This window comes from Microcaecilia unicolor, chromosome 1 (genome assembly GCF_901765095.1).
Source record: "Microcaecilia unicolor chromosome 1, aMicUni1.1, whole genome shotgun sequence".
Classification (NCBI taxonomy): Eukaryota; Metazoa; Chordata; class Amphibia; order Gymnophiona; family Siphonopidae; genus Microcaecilia; species Microcaecilia unicolor.
This window is the reverse complement of record NC_044031.1, coordinates 87,315,691-87,334,329: the sequence shown is the minus strand read 5'-3', so window position 1 is coordinate 87,334,329 and position 18,639 is coordinate 87,315,691. Positions and strand designations below refer to the sequence as shown.

The 18,639-nt window shown below is 41.7% G+C and overlaps 1 protein-coding gene across 1 annotated transcript in view; it reads left to right on the top strand.

The window, feature by feature from the left end:
* PITRM1 (pitrilysin metallopeptidase 1) overlaps positions 1-18,639 on the top strand; it is a 202,173-nt gene that overhangs the window by 136,997 nt on the left and 46,537 nt on the right. Inside the window, exons 17-18 of the mRNA XM_030198926.1 lie at positions 2,629-2,729; positions 15,820-15,940. Of these exons, the coding sequence (XP_030054786.1) occupies positions 2,629-2,729; positions 15,820-15,940 (222 nt within the window). The remainder of the gene's footprint in view (positions 1-2,628; positions 2,730-15,819; positions 15,941-18,639) is intronic.

Genomic DNA, 18,639 nt, shown 5'->3' with positions numbered 1-18,639 from the left:
AAAGAAGACCCGATAGCTCTTAATTTATGCAAATTAAAGAAGAACTTGCATACAAGATCATTAACAAAATTCAAAAGTTAATTGTGAATCTATTACCCCTAAAACCCTGGATTTGCCCTCAGGCTTCAGAATTCCCCCTGAAGACAAAAACATTAACCAAGTTATTTATTTTTTTAGATTTTGCTCGCACCTTTTTCAGTAGTAGCTCAAGGTGAGTTACATTTAGGTACTCTGGATATTTCTCTGTCCCAGGAGAGCTCACAATCTAAGTTTGTACCTGAGGCAATGGAGGGTTAAAGTGACCTGCCCAAGATCACAAGGAGCAGCAGTGGGATTTGAACTGGCCACCTCTGGATTGCAAGATTGGTGCTCTAACCACTAGGCCACTCCTCCACAGGAACTACCCTTCCAAACCCCAAATGTTTCTCTTTAATGCTCGTCCTTTTTCAGGCCAATAAAATTACTTTCCTCTATTTTTTACTTGAGGATTGTTAATTATATTTAGTCATTTTTTTCTGATTTCTATTGTATCCCAGTTTTATGGTGTTTAATTGGATATTGATTTTAACTCTATAAATAAAAAATAAAAATAGTCAGGAAGTTAATACCACGTTTAATACTCTTTACATTCTTGAGACATCTTCCTTATGCTTTGGAATGCCATATATATATGAAGTTCTTATTTTCCTTAAATGTTTGTCAGATACCCAAAGATGATGATGTCTGCACCTCCCAACCACTGTACATCATAAGGTGTTTTACAACTTTATCTTGGAAATTCTTAGATCATCAGCTTTTTATATTTAGTCATCCCTACTGTGTTTCTGCCACTTTTTGTATTTTGTGAGAATTGTATGTTTTTTTCCCTTTTTGTGGATTTTGTTTTTAAAGGAGAACTGCCATGTATTTTAAGTAATATTGCAAGTAGTACCAGTCTCCCTTAATATTACAAAAGTATTCTCAGTAAGGAGTTATACAGGCAGACATTATTGCAGAGGGCCTGTTAATATTTCCCTAATGCCATTTAGGTGCTAAGTATATTTCTGGATATTTAAAGGTTGACTATCGGGGGCATTTTCGAAAGAGAAGGGCGCCCATCTACCGACACAAATCGGAAGATGGGCGTCCTTCTCTCGGGGTCGCCCAAATCGGCATAATGGAAAGCCGATTTTGGGCGTCCTCAACTGCTTTCCGTCGCGGGGATGAACAAATTTCGGCAGTGTACCGAAGGCGGGATAGGGGCGTGCTTAACAGATGGACGTTCTCGGCCGATAATGGAAAAAAGGGCATCCCTGACTAGCATTTGGCCGACTTTACTTGGCCCCTTTTTTTTTTCACGACCAAGCCTCGAAAAGGTGCCCAAACTGACCAGATGACCACCAGAGGGAATCGGGGATGACCTCCCCTTACTCCCCCAGTGGTCACCAACCCCCCCCCCCCCCCAAAAAAAAAACACATTTTTTGCCAGCCTCAAATGTCATACCCAGCTCCCTGACAGCAGTATGCAGGTCCCTGAAGCAGTTTTTAGTGGGTGCAATGCACTTCAGGCAGGCGGACCCAGGCCCATCCCCCCCTACCTGTTACACTTGTGGTGGTAAATGTGAGCTCCAAGCCCACCTGAAACCCACTGTACCCATATCTAGGTGCCCTCCTTCACCCATAAGGGCTATGGTAGTGTTGTACAGTTGTGGAGAGTGGGTTTTTGGGGAGGGCTCAGCACACAAGGGAAGGGAGCTTTGGACTTGGGAGCAATTTAGGAAGTCCACTGCAGTGCCCCTTAGAGTGCCCGGTTGGTGTTCTGGCATGTCGGGGACCAGTGCAGTACGAATGCTGGCTCCTCCCATGACCAAATGCCTTGGATTTGTTCGTTTTTGAGATGGGCGTCCTTGGTTTCCATTATTGGTGAAAACCGAGGTCGCCCAGCTCAACATTTAGGTTGACAATCTCTAAAGTCGACCTAAATGTTGAGATTTTGGTGCCCCCAACAGTATTATCGAAACGAAAGATGGACGCCCATCTTTCGATAATACGGGTTTCCCTGACTCTTCGTGGCGCCGTCCTTAGAGATGGGCGCCCTTAGAGATGGTCGTCCCCCTTCGATTATGCCCCTCTTGGTATTTCACCCCCGCAATATAAATATATAAAATTCTTCTGGCCAAGCAGTAAGGATTTATTAGCAGGAGGCATAAAGTACACAACTTTGGGAGCTCTTGGCTTTGGATTTTCTCATGTTCTATCCTGATAGAAGAGCATAAAGTAATGAAATTTAAATTCGCATATGGTTCTGTTTGAGTATGAATTTGTGTGTTAGAGACTAGGGGGTATGTTTACTAAGGTGTGTTAGCGTTTTTAATGCTATGCGGGAAAATGTGGGATACAAATGTAATAAATAAATAATGCACCTTTACAGTTAATGCGCTTATACATTCCTATGGGCGCATTAGCGTTTAATGTGTGTCAACCATTAACATGGGTTACAAGCATTAATGTGCCTATAGCACACCTTAGTAAACATACTCCTAATTGGTGTCAAAAGTTAAAGATCTTTTATTTAATTGCTTAGTTCTTACTATTCTTAATCAAATGTGTATATTCCACTCCACCCCCCATTTTTTTTCTCACATTTAGATAAAACTGATGCAGAGGACAGCTGAAGCATCTGATATAACAGCAGTACTGCGTAAACTATCCCGTATTAAGAAGCATGTATTGAATGGCGACATTATGAGGTGAGAAATAAACATTTAACACTGTCTACTGAGTTTTTGTTAAAGTTTAACACACAAACAGAAAAAGAAAAGAATTAGGCCTCTTCATCAGCCAATACAAAAGAGGGTCTGAAAATCCAACTTATCTGATATGTCTCTAAATGCGTAGCCACTTGCCTGGGGTTACCCCGCAGCCACTTGGAGGGTCTATCCCCAGCACAGTTTAGGTCCGCCTGCACCTGCCACTCGTGCTTTACAGTAGCACTCTTCTCCCACCAACTGAGTCCCAACCACCTCTGGATGAGTCTCCTGCTCTCAAATTATCCCCAGTGATTCCTAGGTTACTGGAGCCACACTCCTAGTGGTCCCACAGTTCCCCAAAAGCACTCACAGACCAGACCCCACACACAAACCACCATGATTCTTTATCAGTCCAGACAGGCAGAACGAACAAACAATTGTATTTCTTCTCATAAAAATACTGAACAGTGTACAAAAATGTGTAAATAGCAAACAGTAACAAGTAACTGAAAAATGGATCAATTAAAACACTAACTAAATATTTCCATACTGGCTAAACAGTACCTGGAAAGATCAGGACATATAATTCACTGAGCCTCAGCAGAGAGATCTGTCTCTCTCTTCTTCCTGGGCTGTCTCTCTCTTCTTCCTGGGCTAAGACTGAAGCAACAGCCAGCCACTTCTGAGTAATTTGAAAACTCCAGGCCAATCAGAGCACAGAAAATAAAGTTTCAAATAAAAACTGGTTACATCACTACAGACACTTCCTGTTATCTGTGTGCCAAATCAAAGAAAGATAAGTCAGTCCTCTGGAACAGCTTTAAGCATAAACAGTCACCATCTTATGGCCAAACAGGAGAAATACAATTCAGACGTATTTAAGACAGGAAAATATCCAGTACATTTTACAGGCTTAAAACACACTTTCTTCACAATATCATTCATCCACAAAACAATTAACCCCCCTCCCCAATATCCAAATCTAAGTCCCAACATTGCTTCAGCACTTCGGAGGTGGGGTATCCATGTCTTCACTTACCTGGATGACTGGTTCATAAAGGCATCCATTCGGAAATTCACCACTGCTTTCATGAAGTCAACAAGACAACTCCTAGAACTTCTCGGATTTGGAGGCGTAGCCTAGTGGTTAGTGCAGCGGACTTTGATCCTGGGGAGCTGGTTTCAGTTCCCAGTGCAGCTCCTTGTGACTCTGGGTAAGTCACTTAACCCTCCATTTCCCCAGGTACAAATAAGTACCTGTATAGGCTAGGATCAGGCGACCCTCGGGGAGGAATGCTGGCTTCGGCCTAACCCTTGGTAAGCCTTTCCTCGGCTGAGAGGTGCCCAGCTCTACCACCGGCTTCCTTTCAGGTGCTGTGGAGGACTTGCAGCTCATCTGCATATCCTTTACAACCTTCTACGGGGTGATTCCCAGGTCCACTCCAATGCACTCAGGGCCTCCACTCTAGGTGCCGCGTGCCTGATGGCGCACGGGGCATTTTTCCCTTTACATTTATTTTTCTCCCAGTTACTACTTGTGGCTCCAGTACACTTTTTCTTCCTGGTACTGTCCCTTCCTAATCTGTTTCTCCATCTGAAACCACTGTACACTGCAGGCACATATTGTCCACCCTCTCTATTCATCATCTCACCATCTCTTTTTTTCCTCTTCCTTTTTCTCTGCTCTCAACCTTCAACATTTCCTTCCTTCCATTCATCCATCTCCTTTCTATCTGAGTACATCTCGCCTTCGTCGCTGTTGTCATACCTCTCCTACTCTTCTCCGTACTCTCTTGCTTCTTCTCCTGCTCTCCTTTGGGGACATTAATCCCAATCCTGGTCCTCCACATCAGCTCTCATCCTATTTGTGCAGGTCACACCTTGATATCTCCAATCTAGTTTCTGTTCCTCTCCTCCCCCTTCTTCCCTGCCTTTCTCTTGCACTCTGTAGAATGCCCACTCTGTCTGTAACAAACTTTCCTACATCCATGACCTCTTTATCTCTCGTACTCTCAATCTGCTTGCCCTAACTGAAACTTGGTTTTACCATGAAGACTCTGCTTCAGTCGTGGCCCTATGCCATGGAGGTTATCTTTTCTCCCATACTCCTCGCCCGGATGGCCGCAGAGGTGGTGTTGGGCTACTACTTTCACCCTCTTGTAGATTTCAACCTTTTCTTCCACCTCAGTCTCACTGTTTTTCTTCCTTCGAAGTCCACTCCATCTGTCTATTTGCACCTGTGCCTCTCCGAGTTGCAGTCATTTATCGACCCCCTGATAAGTCCCTTTCTTCCTTTCTCACTGACTTTGATGCTTGGCTTTCCTTCTTTCTTGAACCTTCATCTCCTTCCCTTATTCTTGGGGATTTTAACATTCATGCTAATGATCCCTCTGACTCTTATGCTTCTCAGTTTCTTGCTTTAACATCCTCTTTCAATCTTCAACTGTGCTCCACTGCCCCCACTCACCAGAATGGCCACTGTCTTGATCTTATCCTCTATCAAACTGCTCACTCTCCAGTTTCTGTGCCTCAACTCTTCCCCTCTCTGACCATCATCTGATAACTTTCACACTTAAACACCCTCCTCCCCAGTCCCGTCCAATCTTAACCAATACATTTAGGAATCTTCAGGCTATTGACCCTTCTATTCTGTCCTCCAGTGCTTCAAATCTCTTCTCTACCACTATATTATCCAAGTCTGTCAATGAGGCTGTCTCTTCCTATAATACTATTCTCTCCTCTGCTCTGGATACTCTCGCTCCTCCCATTCCCCGTTCTGTAAAACGTACCAAACCCCAGCCTTGGCTGACCTCTAGAATCCGCTACCTACCTTCCTGTGCCCGCTCTGCCGAACACCTTTGGCTGAAATCCCGTGCCCATGCTGACTTCATACATTTCAAATTCTTGCTGACCTCCTTCCAGTCTGCTCTTTTACTTGCCAAACAGGACTATTACATCCAGTTGACAAATTCTCTTGGCTCAAACCCTCGACGTCTCTTTGCCACACTGAACTCTCTCCACAAATTGCCTTCACCTCCAACCCCCTCTTCACTTCCCCCCCAGACTCTGTGTTCTTTCATGATAAGGTTTACAAGACTAAACTTGAATTCTCAACCAGATCACTTCCACCTCTCCTTCCCTTAGTCCATTCTCTCAACCCTCCAACCCCTACCTCCTTTTCTTCCTTTTCTGAAATCACTGAAGAGGAAACTACACATCTTCTTTCCTCCTCGAAACTAACTACCTGTTCCTCTGATCCTATTCCCACCCATTTACTTAACACTACTCTCCTACTGTCATCCCTTTTATCTGTCATATCCTCAATCTTTCACTGTCCACTTCGACTGTTCCTGATGCCTTCACACATGCCGTAGTCACACCACTCCTTAAAAAAACCTTCATTGGACCCTACCTGTCCTTCCAACTATCGCCCCATCTCCCTCCTCCCTTTCCTATCCAAGATACTTGAACATGCTGTTCACCGCCGTTGTCTTGGCTTTCTTTCATTTCAAGCTATCCTTGATCCTCTTCAATCTGGCTTTCGTCCCCTTCATTCAACTGAAACAGCACTTGCTAAAATCTCCAATGATCTGTTCCTGGCCAGATCCAAAGGTCTCTATCCTATCCTTATCCTTCGCGATCTGTCTGCTGCTTTTGACACTGTTGATCACAGCCTACTCCTTGATACGCTGTCCTCACTTGGATTTCAGGACTCTGTTATTTCCTGTTTTTCTTCTTATCTCTCCCAGCGTACCTTTAGTATATACTCTAGTGGATCCTCCCCTCCTTCTATCCCACTGTCAGTTGGCATACTTCAGGAATCTGTCCTGGGACCTCTTCTTTTCTCCATCTATACTTCTTCCCTTGTTACTCTGATCTCATCCCATGGTTTTCAGTATCATCTTTACGCTGATGACTCCTAGATCTACCTCTCCACACCAGGAATCTCAGCCGAAATCCAGGCCAAAGTATCAGCCTGCCTGTCTGACATTGCTGCCTGGATGTCTCAGTGCCATCTGGAACTAAACATGACTAAGACTGAGCTTCTTATCTTTCCCTCTAAACCAACCTCTCCTCCTCCCCCATTCTCTGTTTCTGTGGATAACACTCTCATCCTTCCTGTCTCAGTTTGTAACCTTGGGGTCATCTTCGACTCCTCCCTCTCCTTCTCTGCACATATTCAGCAGACTGCTAAAACCTGTTATTTCTTTCTTTATAATATCAGCAAAATTCGCCCTTTCCTTTCTGAGCACACTACCAGAACCCTCATCCAAACTCTTATCACCTTTCGCTTAGACTATTACAACTTGCTTCTCACAGGTCTCCCACTTAGCCATCTCTCTTCTCTTCAATCTGTTCAGAATTCTGCTGCACGACTAATATTCTGCCAGTGTCGTTGTGCTCATATTAGCCCTCTCCTCAAGTCATTTCACTGGCTTCCTATCAGTTTCTGCATGCAGTTCAAACTCCTCTTATTGACCTGTAAGTGCATTCACTCTGCAGCGCCTCAGTACCTCTCCACTCTCATCTCTCCCTACATTCCTCCCCGGGAACTCCGTTCACTGGGTAAATCTCTCTTATCTGCACCCTTCTCCTCCACTGCTAACTCCAGACTTCGTTCCTTTTATCTTGCTGCACCATATGCCTGGAATAGACTTCCTGAGCCGGTATGTCAAGCTCCATCTCTGGCCGTCTTCAAATTTAAGCTGAAAGCCCACCTTTTTGATGCTTCTTTTAACTCCTAACCCTTATTCACTTGTTCAGAATCTTTATTTTATCATCCTCACTTTAATATGCCCTTATCTCTTATTTGTCCTGTTTGTCCTAATTAGATCATAAGCTCTGTCGAGCAGGGACTGTCTCTTCATGTTCAAGTGTACAGCGCTGCGTACGTCTAGTAGCGTGTAAGAAATAAGTAGTAGTAGTAAACTGCTTTGAATGTAGTTGCAAAAAACTATAGAAAGTTAGTATATGAAGTCCCAAATCACATCTTCAACCAGTGCAGATTCTGAAATTCATAGGGGCTCTTCTCAACACAACTTAAGGTCGATCATACCTTCCTCAACAGAGAGCAAACGCTATAATACATCTTGCCACTCAGATATTCTAGGTGACTTTTATATGTCTGCACGTCAGATGCTCTGCCTCCTTGGTCACATGGCCTCAACAGTTCATGTGATACCATTTGCTCGCTTCCACTTTTGAATTTCTTAACAGAAATCCTTGCAATGGACACGGCCATGGGGCTCCTTTTGGTCATATCTGACTAACTGCACTGCTCTGCCACCCTCTTCAGTGGTGGATGGTGTCGCACTATCTGACCCAAGGCTTCCTAATCCAGCCCCTTTCATGTTTTTTTTACCATAGAAGCTTCCATGACAGGGTGGGAAGCACACCTTATGGTCTCTATGCACAGGGTTCTTAGTCCTTGCAAGAACAGAGAGACCCTTGGTCTTTTCCCAGTGTGGCATTACTTATGTACTTATGTACAATCTCCAGGAATTGCGAGCAGTCTAGAACGTTCTCAAGACCTTCCAGGATCGAACTCTCAACCAGGTAATACTAGTCTACGCACAATCAGGTTGCTATGTATTACCTGAGCAAGCAGGGAGGAACTGGATCTTACCTCCTTTGTCAGCAGGCAGTCCAGATATGGACATGGACAGCTTTCTAAAACACCTTCCTCAGAGCTGTTTACTTAGCTGGAAAGCAGAATGCCCTGGTAGACAAGCTCAGCAGAGTCCTTCAACCTCACAAATGATCTCTCAGCACTGTAGTCGTCCACCAGATATTTCAGAAGTGGGGGACACTGAAGGTAGATCTGTTTGTTTCTCCTTAGAATAACAATCTTCCCCAATTCTGTTCCACACTGTATGCTCCCAATCCCCTAGCTGCTCATGCCTTCCTCATTCACTGGGGGAAAAATCTTTATGCTTTTCTCCCACTGCCCTAATCGGGAAAATACTTCTCAAAATCCATCGAGACCAAGGAACTATGATTATAGTTCCTTCTTATTGGCCTCAACAAATTTGGTTTCTTCTACTCCTGGAGTTGTCATCCAAGGAACCACTCAGGTTGGATCCTTTCTCAACCCTCATAACTCAGAATGATGGATCCCTTCTTTATCCAAACCTTTGTTCTCTAGCCCTCAAGGCATGGTACCTGACGATATAGAATTGCATTCTTTAAACATATCTCATGTAATCTCTCAGATACTTCTGGCTTCTAAGAAAACCTCCACAAGAAAATGTTGCCTCCTAAAATAGAAAAGTTTTTTTTCTTCTCTAGTGCGTTTCTAAATCACTCAATCCCATCTCATGTTCTCTACCTATTCTAATTGAATACCTGTTCCATTTATCCAATTCTGGCCTCAAGACTCAGTAAGAGTACATTTGAGAGCCATTTCATGCTATACTTTTCATGCTAAACTTAATAGACCAGTTTCAGTGTATCCTTTAGTTGCTAGATTCATGAAAGGTTTATATCGCACTAAACCTCCCATCAAACTGCCTCAATATGGTGTCTCAGTGTTTTCTCTCCTCTCTCATGAAACCTCCATTTGAAACACTGCATTCTTATTTTCTAAAATTCCTCACTTATAAAGTGTTGTTCTTGATAGCTCTTTCTTCTGCCAGAAGAGTTAGTGAGCTTCAAGCCCTTGAAGCTCACTAACTCTTCTGGCAGAAGAAAGAGCCATTATGACAGATCCTCCTTACAGCAGATTCTACCATGACAAGGCTATACTCCGAACCCACCCCAAATTCCACTCCCATGACTGACAGAATAGCACCTGTGCGTGCATGTTAGGAACACTGCCTTAAAGATTTAAAATGGCAGTACACTTTGGCAGCGCCCACACCGGTCTCTGTTGGATGATGTCACCCATTTATGAGAATATGTCTGCTGTCATCGACGAATACCTGCTACAGGTGAATAACTTTGCTTTACTGTAAAAATAAGGCCCGATGGAAAACCCCATTTGTATCTAATTTGTTCAGTTCGCAAAAATAAAGTTGCGTCTCTGAACTCTTCTCTTTTGCAGGGTGATTGAGATACATCGGGATATATTTAAATATTGATGTTTTTCCACAGGATAGATTCCTGCTTCCCTGCTTGCCTGTAAATATTTAATTTTAAAATCGTGAATAGAAGCAATAATGTCACTGTTGTGGCTGTTGTTGGGCCAAGTGCCCTATGTGCTGTATTAGTTTTTAATCTTGATTCCTGGAGTGTCCAGCTGCTCTAGTAACATCTGCACTATCTCTTGAACCACAAGTTTGCAGTCAGTGAAGGCCGCCTACTCGGGGATCCCTTTTCTGCCGGTGTTATTTCGGTGGCATCTGTTTTCCAAGTCCTGTACCTTAACCCATAGAGCTTTCATATCCTTAGACTCATTCATACCTGCCTTCAGCTCCATTACATGAGTTTTACAAGTGGCCATGTGCTTCTCAACTTCTTTTCTGTCTAGCAAATAGTCCATTAACATCTTGCTTGATCTCAACCACAGCTTTAATATCTTGGTGTACTAGATAGAATTCGTTTTTTTTTTTAAAGATCTCTCTTCAAATCCTCCATTCATTGCAAAACTAGTCAAGAACCCGTGAGGAATCCCTGTTTATCTGCATCAGTGCTGCAGTCTTCAGATAGTATAGGCGCCATCTTGTTGCTGTGCTTACCTTGTTGTCAAAGCAGTATTATTCCTCAAGAGATTTGTCACTGCTGCTTGCCAAACTAAATCTCCAAACTAGACTCCTGCCGCTGAAGAGCTGCCCAAATTGTCAGGCAGGGTGAATTAAATGATCAAAAGACACTGCACCTGTGCAGAGCTCCAGTTCTAAGTAGCCATCAGCAGCGCTGACATCACTTCCAGTCTCCTGTGCTTTAAAGACATTTTTTTTTAGTTTCTAGACAGTTGTTTTTCTAGGGGAGAAGGAACATGATGTTCTATAATATAACATATGTAATGTCCTATAAAACATTTTGCTGTCCAAAAATCAAATTCAAAATGCATTAAACTAGGAGCTTGCTTCAGTGATCTACACAACATGCTTTACTTTTTGAATATGTCTATAATTTTCTTTCAAGTTGATAGTACAGTTAGTTAATTCATTTATAGTCCACTAGTACCAATCATATAGTTCACAGCGGATTATATCAGGTACTAGATCCAAATAGATCTAGAATGTAACAAAATAATCAACATCACTAATATCAGTTATTTGTCAGATAGCAATAATCTCAAAAATTAGCATAAACTAACAAATTACTTTCTGATTGTGTTTCACAAACAAAAATGTTTTTGGCCCTCTTAAAAAGATCATAATTGCTAATGCCTTCATTTGAGTGGGAAATAACTCTATAGTCTAGCCACATGATATGCAGAAAGGTAGGTAAACAATTTCTTTAACACAATCCCTCAAAACTAGGAAAAGAAAATAGAGATTCTGAACATTATGAAATTGTTGTAATTTTGAAAAACAAGAGTAATCATGTATTGGGGTATCAAGCCATATATAATCTTAAATACCAGACAATCCAATTTAAACAACACCCTAGCTTCAATAGAAGGCTAATGTATAAAAAAAACTGTGTAATTCGATCTGATTTTTTAAAAGAAAAGATGAATCGCACGGCTGTATTTTGAATAGCTTGAATCCTTGTCAATAAACACTTTGATAAACCCAGATACACGGTGTTACAATAATCTAATTTACTAAGGATTAAAGATTGCACCTCTAGTCTAAAAAGTTCTTCAGAAATATATTTCCGAATACTTCTTAGTTTCCTCATAACATAGAGCTCCTCATTCATGAATTAATCTGAGATTCCATAGATAGTTTGTCCCAGAATCTTAATAGAGCAATCTAATGTATATACTTTTCCATCAACCATAAAGTTTGAATCCACAGTTTGATATTCTTTCACTGCTAATATAAAAATGTAGCTTTTTCTCTATTTAATTTTAAAAAAATGAGAAGTCATCCAACTTGTGACAATTGAAAAACGAGATGTTGTCATTTATAACTGGAAAAATTATAGTTGTATCATCTGCATATATGAAACTGATACAACTCTCTTTTTCTAAATGTTTACCAAAGAGTGCATAAGTACATTAAATAAAACCAGTGACAAAGGAGAGCCCTAAGACACTCCGGACAGTAAAGACCAGCTGTCGGATAGAACTCCCTGCATTCTAACTCGATAGGACCTAAAAGTCAAGAAGCCCTCAGCCATGAATAAACTCCACCAGTTACCCCAAAGTCATCAAGAATTTCAAGCAGTATATCATTATCAACTAGATCAAACACACTGGAAAGATCCGGTTGCATAACAAGAGCTCTTTGGCCATTACTCAAAATTGTAGCCAACAAAGTTTCAGTACTGTGATTTGTTTGAAATCCCAACTGACACCTGTGTAACAATCCATATTGATCTAAATAATCTACCAGCTGTTTTGTCATTAAGACCTCCATTATCTTCACAAAATAAGGTATTGCGACCACAGGTCTATAGCCCACATCATCCTTAACTGTTAAAGGGTTTTTCAATATAGATGTGAGAACTATCTCAGAAAAATCTTTTGAAAAGTTACCACAGTCAAAACAATCTTCTATCCAATGATTTAAAGCCTCCTTAAATATTCTTGGTTCCGATTTCATTATGTAAGACAGTTATCAAAATAATAGTGTGACTTTGCAAACTTTAAACATATAGAGTCTAGTTATTTCTGAGAGACCTAGAGAAGTTATTCCAATGTTGGTCTGTTGGCCAACTTTCTGCCGGCATATTGACATAAGATCTATTAATAATCACATTGTGAATGTGTAATGACTTGAAAAGAAGCTCCATTTTTGTTTGAAAGTGATGTGCTAAATGGTTAGCAGTGGTAATAACTCTTGAGATGTCTTACAAATACGTAAGGTATTGGTCAGCTTAGCTACTATTTGAAAAGGTTTACTCACATTAGAGGTATATCTCGTTATAATAGTAGAATAATATTCCTTAGCCTGAACTATAGCTTTCTTATAGATGTTTATTGCTTTCTCCAGTTCAACTTATTTAAGGTCTTTTTTTTTTTCTTTTCTCCATTTTCTTTCTAAAGACCTACAATTATGGCTTAATTTTCTTAAGTTTTGGTGTATACCGTTCACTATCTGGCTGGTTTTTATTTTATTTTCATAAATTGGTGCGATTTTATTTGACTGTAACAAAGTGCTTATTCCAATTATGTATCCAAGTAATCTGTTCACTGGCTGGTAATGGAATTGAAATACAATATCCTTGCAAAATTGGACTTGATCAGTCTTCTGCCTAATACTCTTATCACTGGGTTAAATCCAGGATTTTTCATGTATCTTAGTCCAGAGGATAACCAGGTAATAGTAAATGAAGATAGTTAATTATCTGACCAGATTGTCTGGTTCCCACTAGGTAGGGAAAAGGCAATCTGTCCAGAATAATCATAAGAATAGACTATTAAATCCAAGTGGTGGCCTTTCTCATGAGTAGGTTGAGAGATAGGTAGTTGAAAATTCAAATTGTCTAAGAACATCCTCAATTCAATTACATTTATGTTGTCCAGTAGTTCTAAATGTAAATTAACATTGCCTAATAAATTGTAAGGTGTGTGTAAAGCATTTTTACCCACAAAATCATAAAAATCATCTTTAACATCAAGCCATTTACCAGGAGGACAATAAAACGAGGTATAATTAAAAAAAAAACATTAATGAAGAATCATGTATTGTACAATATAAAATCTCTAAAAATGGTGAAATAAGTTTCCTTCAATTTAATATTGGAGTGGAGGAATAGCCTAATGCTTAGTGCAGTGGACTTTGATCCTGCAGCTCCTTGTGACCTTTTAAAATTCACTTAACCCTCCATTGCCCTAGATACAAAAATAGGTTGTGAGCCCTCTAGGGACAGAGAAAGTACCTGCATATAATGTGTACAGTGCTGTGTACGCCTAGTAGCGCTATAGAAACGATTAGTAGTAGTAGTAAGAAATCTTTGTACAATATACCAATTCCTCCTTCTCCCATGTCGATTTACAGCTAAAAACGTATAACCCGCAGGACATAATATAGGACAGGGTCATCATCTAAAAGTAACCATATTTCAGTAAAACAAACTAATCCTGGTTTTGCCTCAGCTATCCAATATCTAATTAATCTGACCTTATTCCTAACAGCAAGTATTTACATAAAAAACAGGTATAGGAATAGATTCAAGATTTTGCACATCTTGCAAGGGAACCTTCTTAAGACACATTCCATTTCCTTCTCTACAAGTATGCTTTGACTTCTGTCCATATAAACACTGTTTTCTATTCCTGATTAAAACATCTATAGACTTGGACCGTGTATAAGGATCAGTCTAAAAGATAACTGACTGTCTATAGGATCTTGAATGTAATACTGCCGATTCTTAAGAATAAGAAGCAAGTGTCCTTTCATTGCACAAGTCTTTGTGACCTTGGTCATGCAAATTCAGCTTAACTCCCTTTTGAAAAATTGCCTTAACAATATCCGTAATTTAAATAGCCCACCTGTGCCCAGTAGTTAAGGCCTACTGGTTCCCAAACTGTGTGCTGTGGCACATTTTCCCTATCTCCCTCCTGCTGCTGCCACCTAAGCCACTGCTGCTGCTTCTCTAGATGAGCTGCAGTGGCAAAACAAACTGCCGCCACTGCAGGGCCAAACTGTCTATACCTGTGGCTGACGGTCCTGCCCTGGCCGAATGCCACGTCCTATTCCAAGGCACAGCCAGCAGCTGTGTGAATAAAGAGCTCTGCCTCGCGGTGGCTGTAGCTTGCTTTGCCGCTGCTGCTGGTCTAAAGAAGCAGCAATGATAGGAGGGTAGTTGGGTATGGGGGAGGACAGAGAGGAGGCAGATGCTGAATTAGGGAAGAAACAGAGAGGGGGCTTAGGCTGGATGGAAGGGGGAAGAGAAGGAGGGCAGAGGCTGGATGAAAAGGGAGAAGAGAAGGAGGGCATGCTTGGGAGTGTCGGTGGCTGGGGAATGCCACCAGTAATGTTCACCACACAGGCAGCGTGGAGGTCGGGCCTCAGACAATGAACCTCTTCAGATGGTGGGGCTTGGGCATCTCCATCTGCAAAGGTAGGACTCAACACTGTTGAGGAGAGGGGGGAAACATTTTAAAGGAAATGTATAGCCTAGGAGCGGCTGTGACCCAAGAAAGTTTTGGAACCATTGGTTTAGGCTATTTTACATGATTAGTTTTCTCTGTGTGCTGTGCCCACTTTTCAGTTTGCCATAGAATACAGCTTTAGGAGTTGATGTCCTCCATTCTTAGGATATGGCCAGTCTGGGACTGGGCCATTGCCACTGTGTCTTCAAGAACCTTTCTGTTGAGTTCTCCCTTGCCACATTATTGCTGATGGACCTCAGAGAGCATTGAGGAAATTGCTTGAGATGCCTGTTTGATATTAAAGCAGGACTTTTGAGCATTGCTGATTTTGGAGCAGTCATGGGGCAGACTAGAGGACTTTTGGATGCTGGTGTTTTGGCATCCAATATTCCTGTACCCCAAATTCTTGTGAGTATAAGTCTTGCAATTTAACATCAGTGCTGAAATGGCAATTCCAAAATGGCAGTGCCCAGAGCTCACATACCTATTTGATATAGCACCCATGATTTACATCCTTACAGCAGTGTAGCCAGTATAACAGTTATTGATTAAGAGAGTTTCCAAGTACGAATTCACCTGAAAAAGCAGATGGATGAAATGCTTTTGAAAATTATGAAGAAAGTGTGTGTGGAAAATAGAGCTATACTGAGTAGCATATTTTACTATTCAGTTGAATATGAATAACGGACATTGAGCTTTATAACATAAATAAAGGAAGCAACATGAAATCGGAGATCAAGTGGGGGGGGGGGGGGGTTCAGTAGAATTTTACAGTGGAGCCTCGGATTATTCTTACTTGAATTCAAATCACTATTTGACTGAATACGAATAATGTATTCAGGGCCAAGTCGAATACGAATATTTGGTACAGCCCTAGTGGAAAAACAAAGATATGTTTATGGTATGCATTATAGATTATGGCTTTCATTTTAATAGATGTTCTGTGAATGCTGGGCCTCAGCAGATGTCAGGAGCCTCAAAGGAGATAGAGCAGTTCCTGAAGAAAATTCATCGAAGTAAAAAGGAACGGAAAGCTGCGCGGCCTCTTGTGATTGAGGTATATGATTACATAACACAGTAACAGTTAACAGATAATGACCAGCATGGTCTAGCTTGTCTGCCCAGCGAGATGCTAAGTCATACCTTCTGCTCTGTGAACAATATGCAAGTTACCTCTAAGGCTGCCTTTAGGATTGTACTTGCCTCTCCATGCAGGATACTCCTTTCTGTCATTTGTTTTCTTTTGATCCCTTCTTAGTGCTAAATAGGGGAATCAATGTACTTATCCTACACCTTTTGAATTTTTTCACTACTTTTTATCTCCAGCTACACCATGAGGAAATTGAGCATCCACAATCTTTTCGGTGAAAAACTATGAATGTGAGGTCATTGGAGAAATGAGCTTGTATGCTAATTAATGACTTCTTGAAACAGACTAAAAATCATAATTTTCATATGGGTGATGACATGGGAGGGAGCTCAGATGATAAGGGTTCTAAAGCTGTCTAAAGTTCAAACTTTCCAGAGCAATGTACCATGTGTGTTTGAATTCCATGTGCTGGCACAATTGCATGGGGCCACCTCAGTTTCACTTTCTGCAGGGCCCATAGGACACGTTTTGCTGCAAGGGCTGGTCTGACCACTAGATGGACTTGGTATCTACTTAGGGCAGCACAGTTTAGGGGACAGCACAGTTGCAGCAATCAGTGTCTGTTCAGCATCTCCCCATATTCCTCCAAGATGTTCAGTTGCGTCCCATCCTATTTCTTCCCATCCTTAACACTTTCATGGCAGAACTGCCATGTCAGTCATCTTGCTGGCACAACACTCATAGCACCCAGTGTGGGGCCTTGAGAATGTACAGATGCTCAAGGCCCGAGGGCTCCTGCCCCCTCCAAAGTTCCTGGTTCAGAAGGAGTGATGGGATCCAGCAAGCCTTGAATATGCTTAGAACCTCAAGGCCTCACGCAGGGTGCAACAAATGTTGTGTTTGGCAAGCTGACATGCTGATGCTGTTGTGGAGAGGGAAGAGAAGCCATTGAACACTTTGGGGAGAGGGAGGATATGGGGATGCTGGACACCAAGGGGGAGGGGAATAGGGGTGGGGTGGGGAAGGCCTTGAACATCCCTACCACATTTTCCTATGTTGTTGGTACCAACATGTACAGTGACAACTGGCTCCTGCCCAGGTCTGTCTAGGTAATGTGTGAGGTTCACCAACTTTGCACCAGGCAGGCAAGTGACCAAGCAATCCTCACATCCGTCAGCTACCTACATGCCTAATGTTTGAATCACTAACTATAACAGTTATCCTAGCCCTTCCCTCTTGGGCAGAAGCCCCTGGAGACACATATTGTAGGGAGCCAGGTAGCTCCCCTGGTAGCCCTTACCTGGCTACCCTTAGAAGGGAGGTGTTCGGGGATAAACATAACCAACAATATTAGGTATACAACATAGGTAATTTTATTGTATGACAAAAAGAATGTCATAGATAATACAATAAATGTAAGGTACTTACAGTACAGGAGAATAATCTGGCAAAGACAATGAAATAATATTGTTAGCTGAGGGGAAAGTCCTTTCTCAGATACTGTCTGCAAAGCACTGCTCAGGGACTGCGTAGGGGTTCTTTCCCAAAGTGTCTTGTGCAGTTCATACTTATATACATAGGTTATTTCATAATAGTGTAAACATATGCTTCTGTGCTTCCCACTGCAATTCCGTTCCCAGCATAGAAAGGATGTGCTTTTGGTACATCAGCAAAACTAATCAGGCTGCAGAAACATAAGGATGTCAGATATATCTATCGTGCCCTGGCACACATTGTCTGTATAGCAGGTGGTGGTGTCATGTGTGTCACTACAAATCCTCATGTGAGCTGGGAGAGGCCAGCTGTAATAAGTTATATGTACTGACTTGCTTAGGCTATCAGATTGTGTACGTACAAGGTAATGAATAGTTCAGGGTCCTTGCACAGTATTGCTAACTGTACAGGTATTATGGTGGAGGGCTATCAATATTCAGAGAGTATATTGCATTCCCCAGAGGGCAGGTCTTGGTTGCAGGATCACTTTCTGCCTCTTCAAGGTGAAGCTGTCCTTTGAAGTGACTTCCTCCTCCATGGCAACTCAGATGTTGCCAGGTTGGACGTGTAACTCCTATACAATGTCTGTGTAGGTTTCCTCTATATAACTATCTACCCCAGCTACTCCAAGTCTGCTAGTCTAGCTTCCAGGAATCAGACTCATTCCCTGAGTGCTGAGAGCTCTTTCCACTGAATACACACACATGACCTCTCACATGTAACACTGAATGCAAAAGACTGGATAGCCCCTATTTCGCTGCTGGACGGTTGCCCGCATCTTAGTATCTGTGAGCTGTTAATGGAGTAGATCTTTGTAAACTAAAGACATTTATTTATTTTTAGGTTTCCCTCAAAGGCCTAAAAATACTGTTTTGCTAAGAGCTTTGTTAAAAAAAAAAAAAAAAAAAAAAAATGACCAGTTGTCAACAAAAAAATTTGCTTTTCTCTTTTGGCATGTTCTTCATTTCTCTTTTATTTAAAAGCATTCTGTAGCTATGGGTTACTATGTCTGTGCAGTGCTATTCAGCTTTGTCCACTGAGAAGACAGATTTGCTTACCTATAACAAGTGTTCTGTGAAGATAGAAGAATACCTCCTGCAAAATCCTTCAGTTTCCAAGTTTATTAAAGAACTTTCTATCCTGCCCATCAGTAGTATGTCTGACTGTCTTAC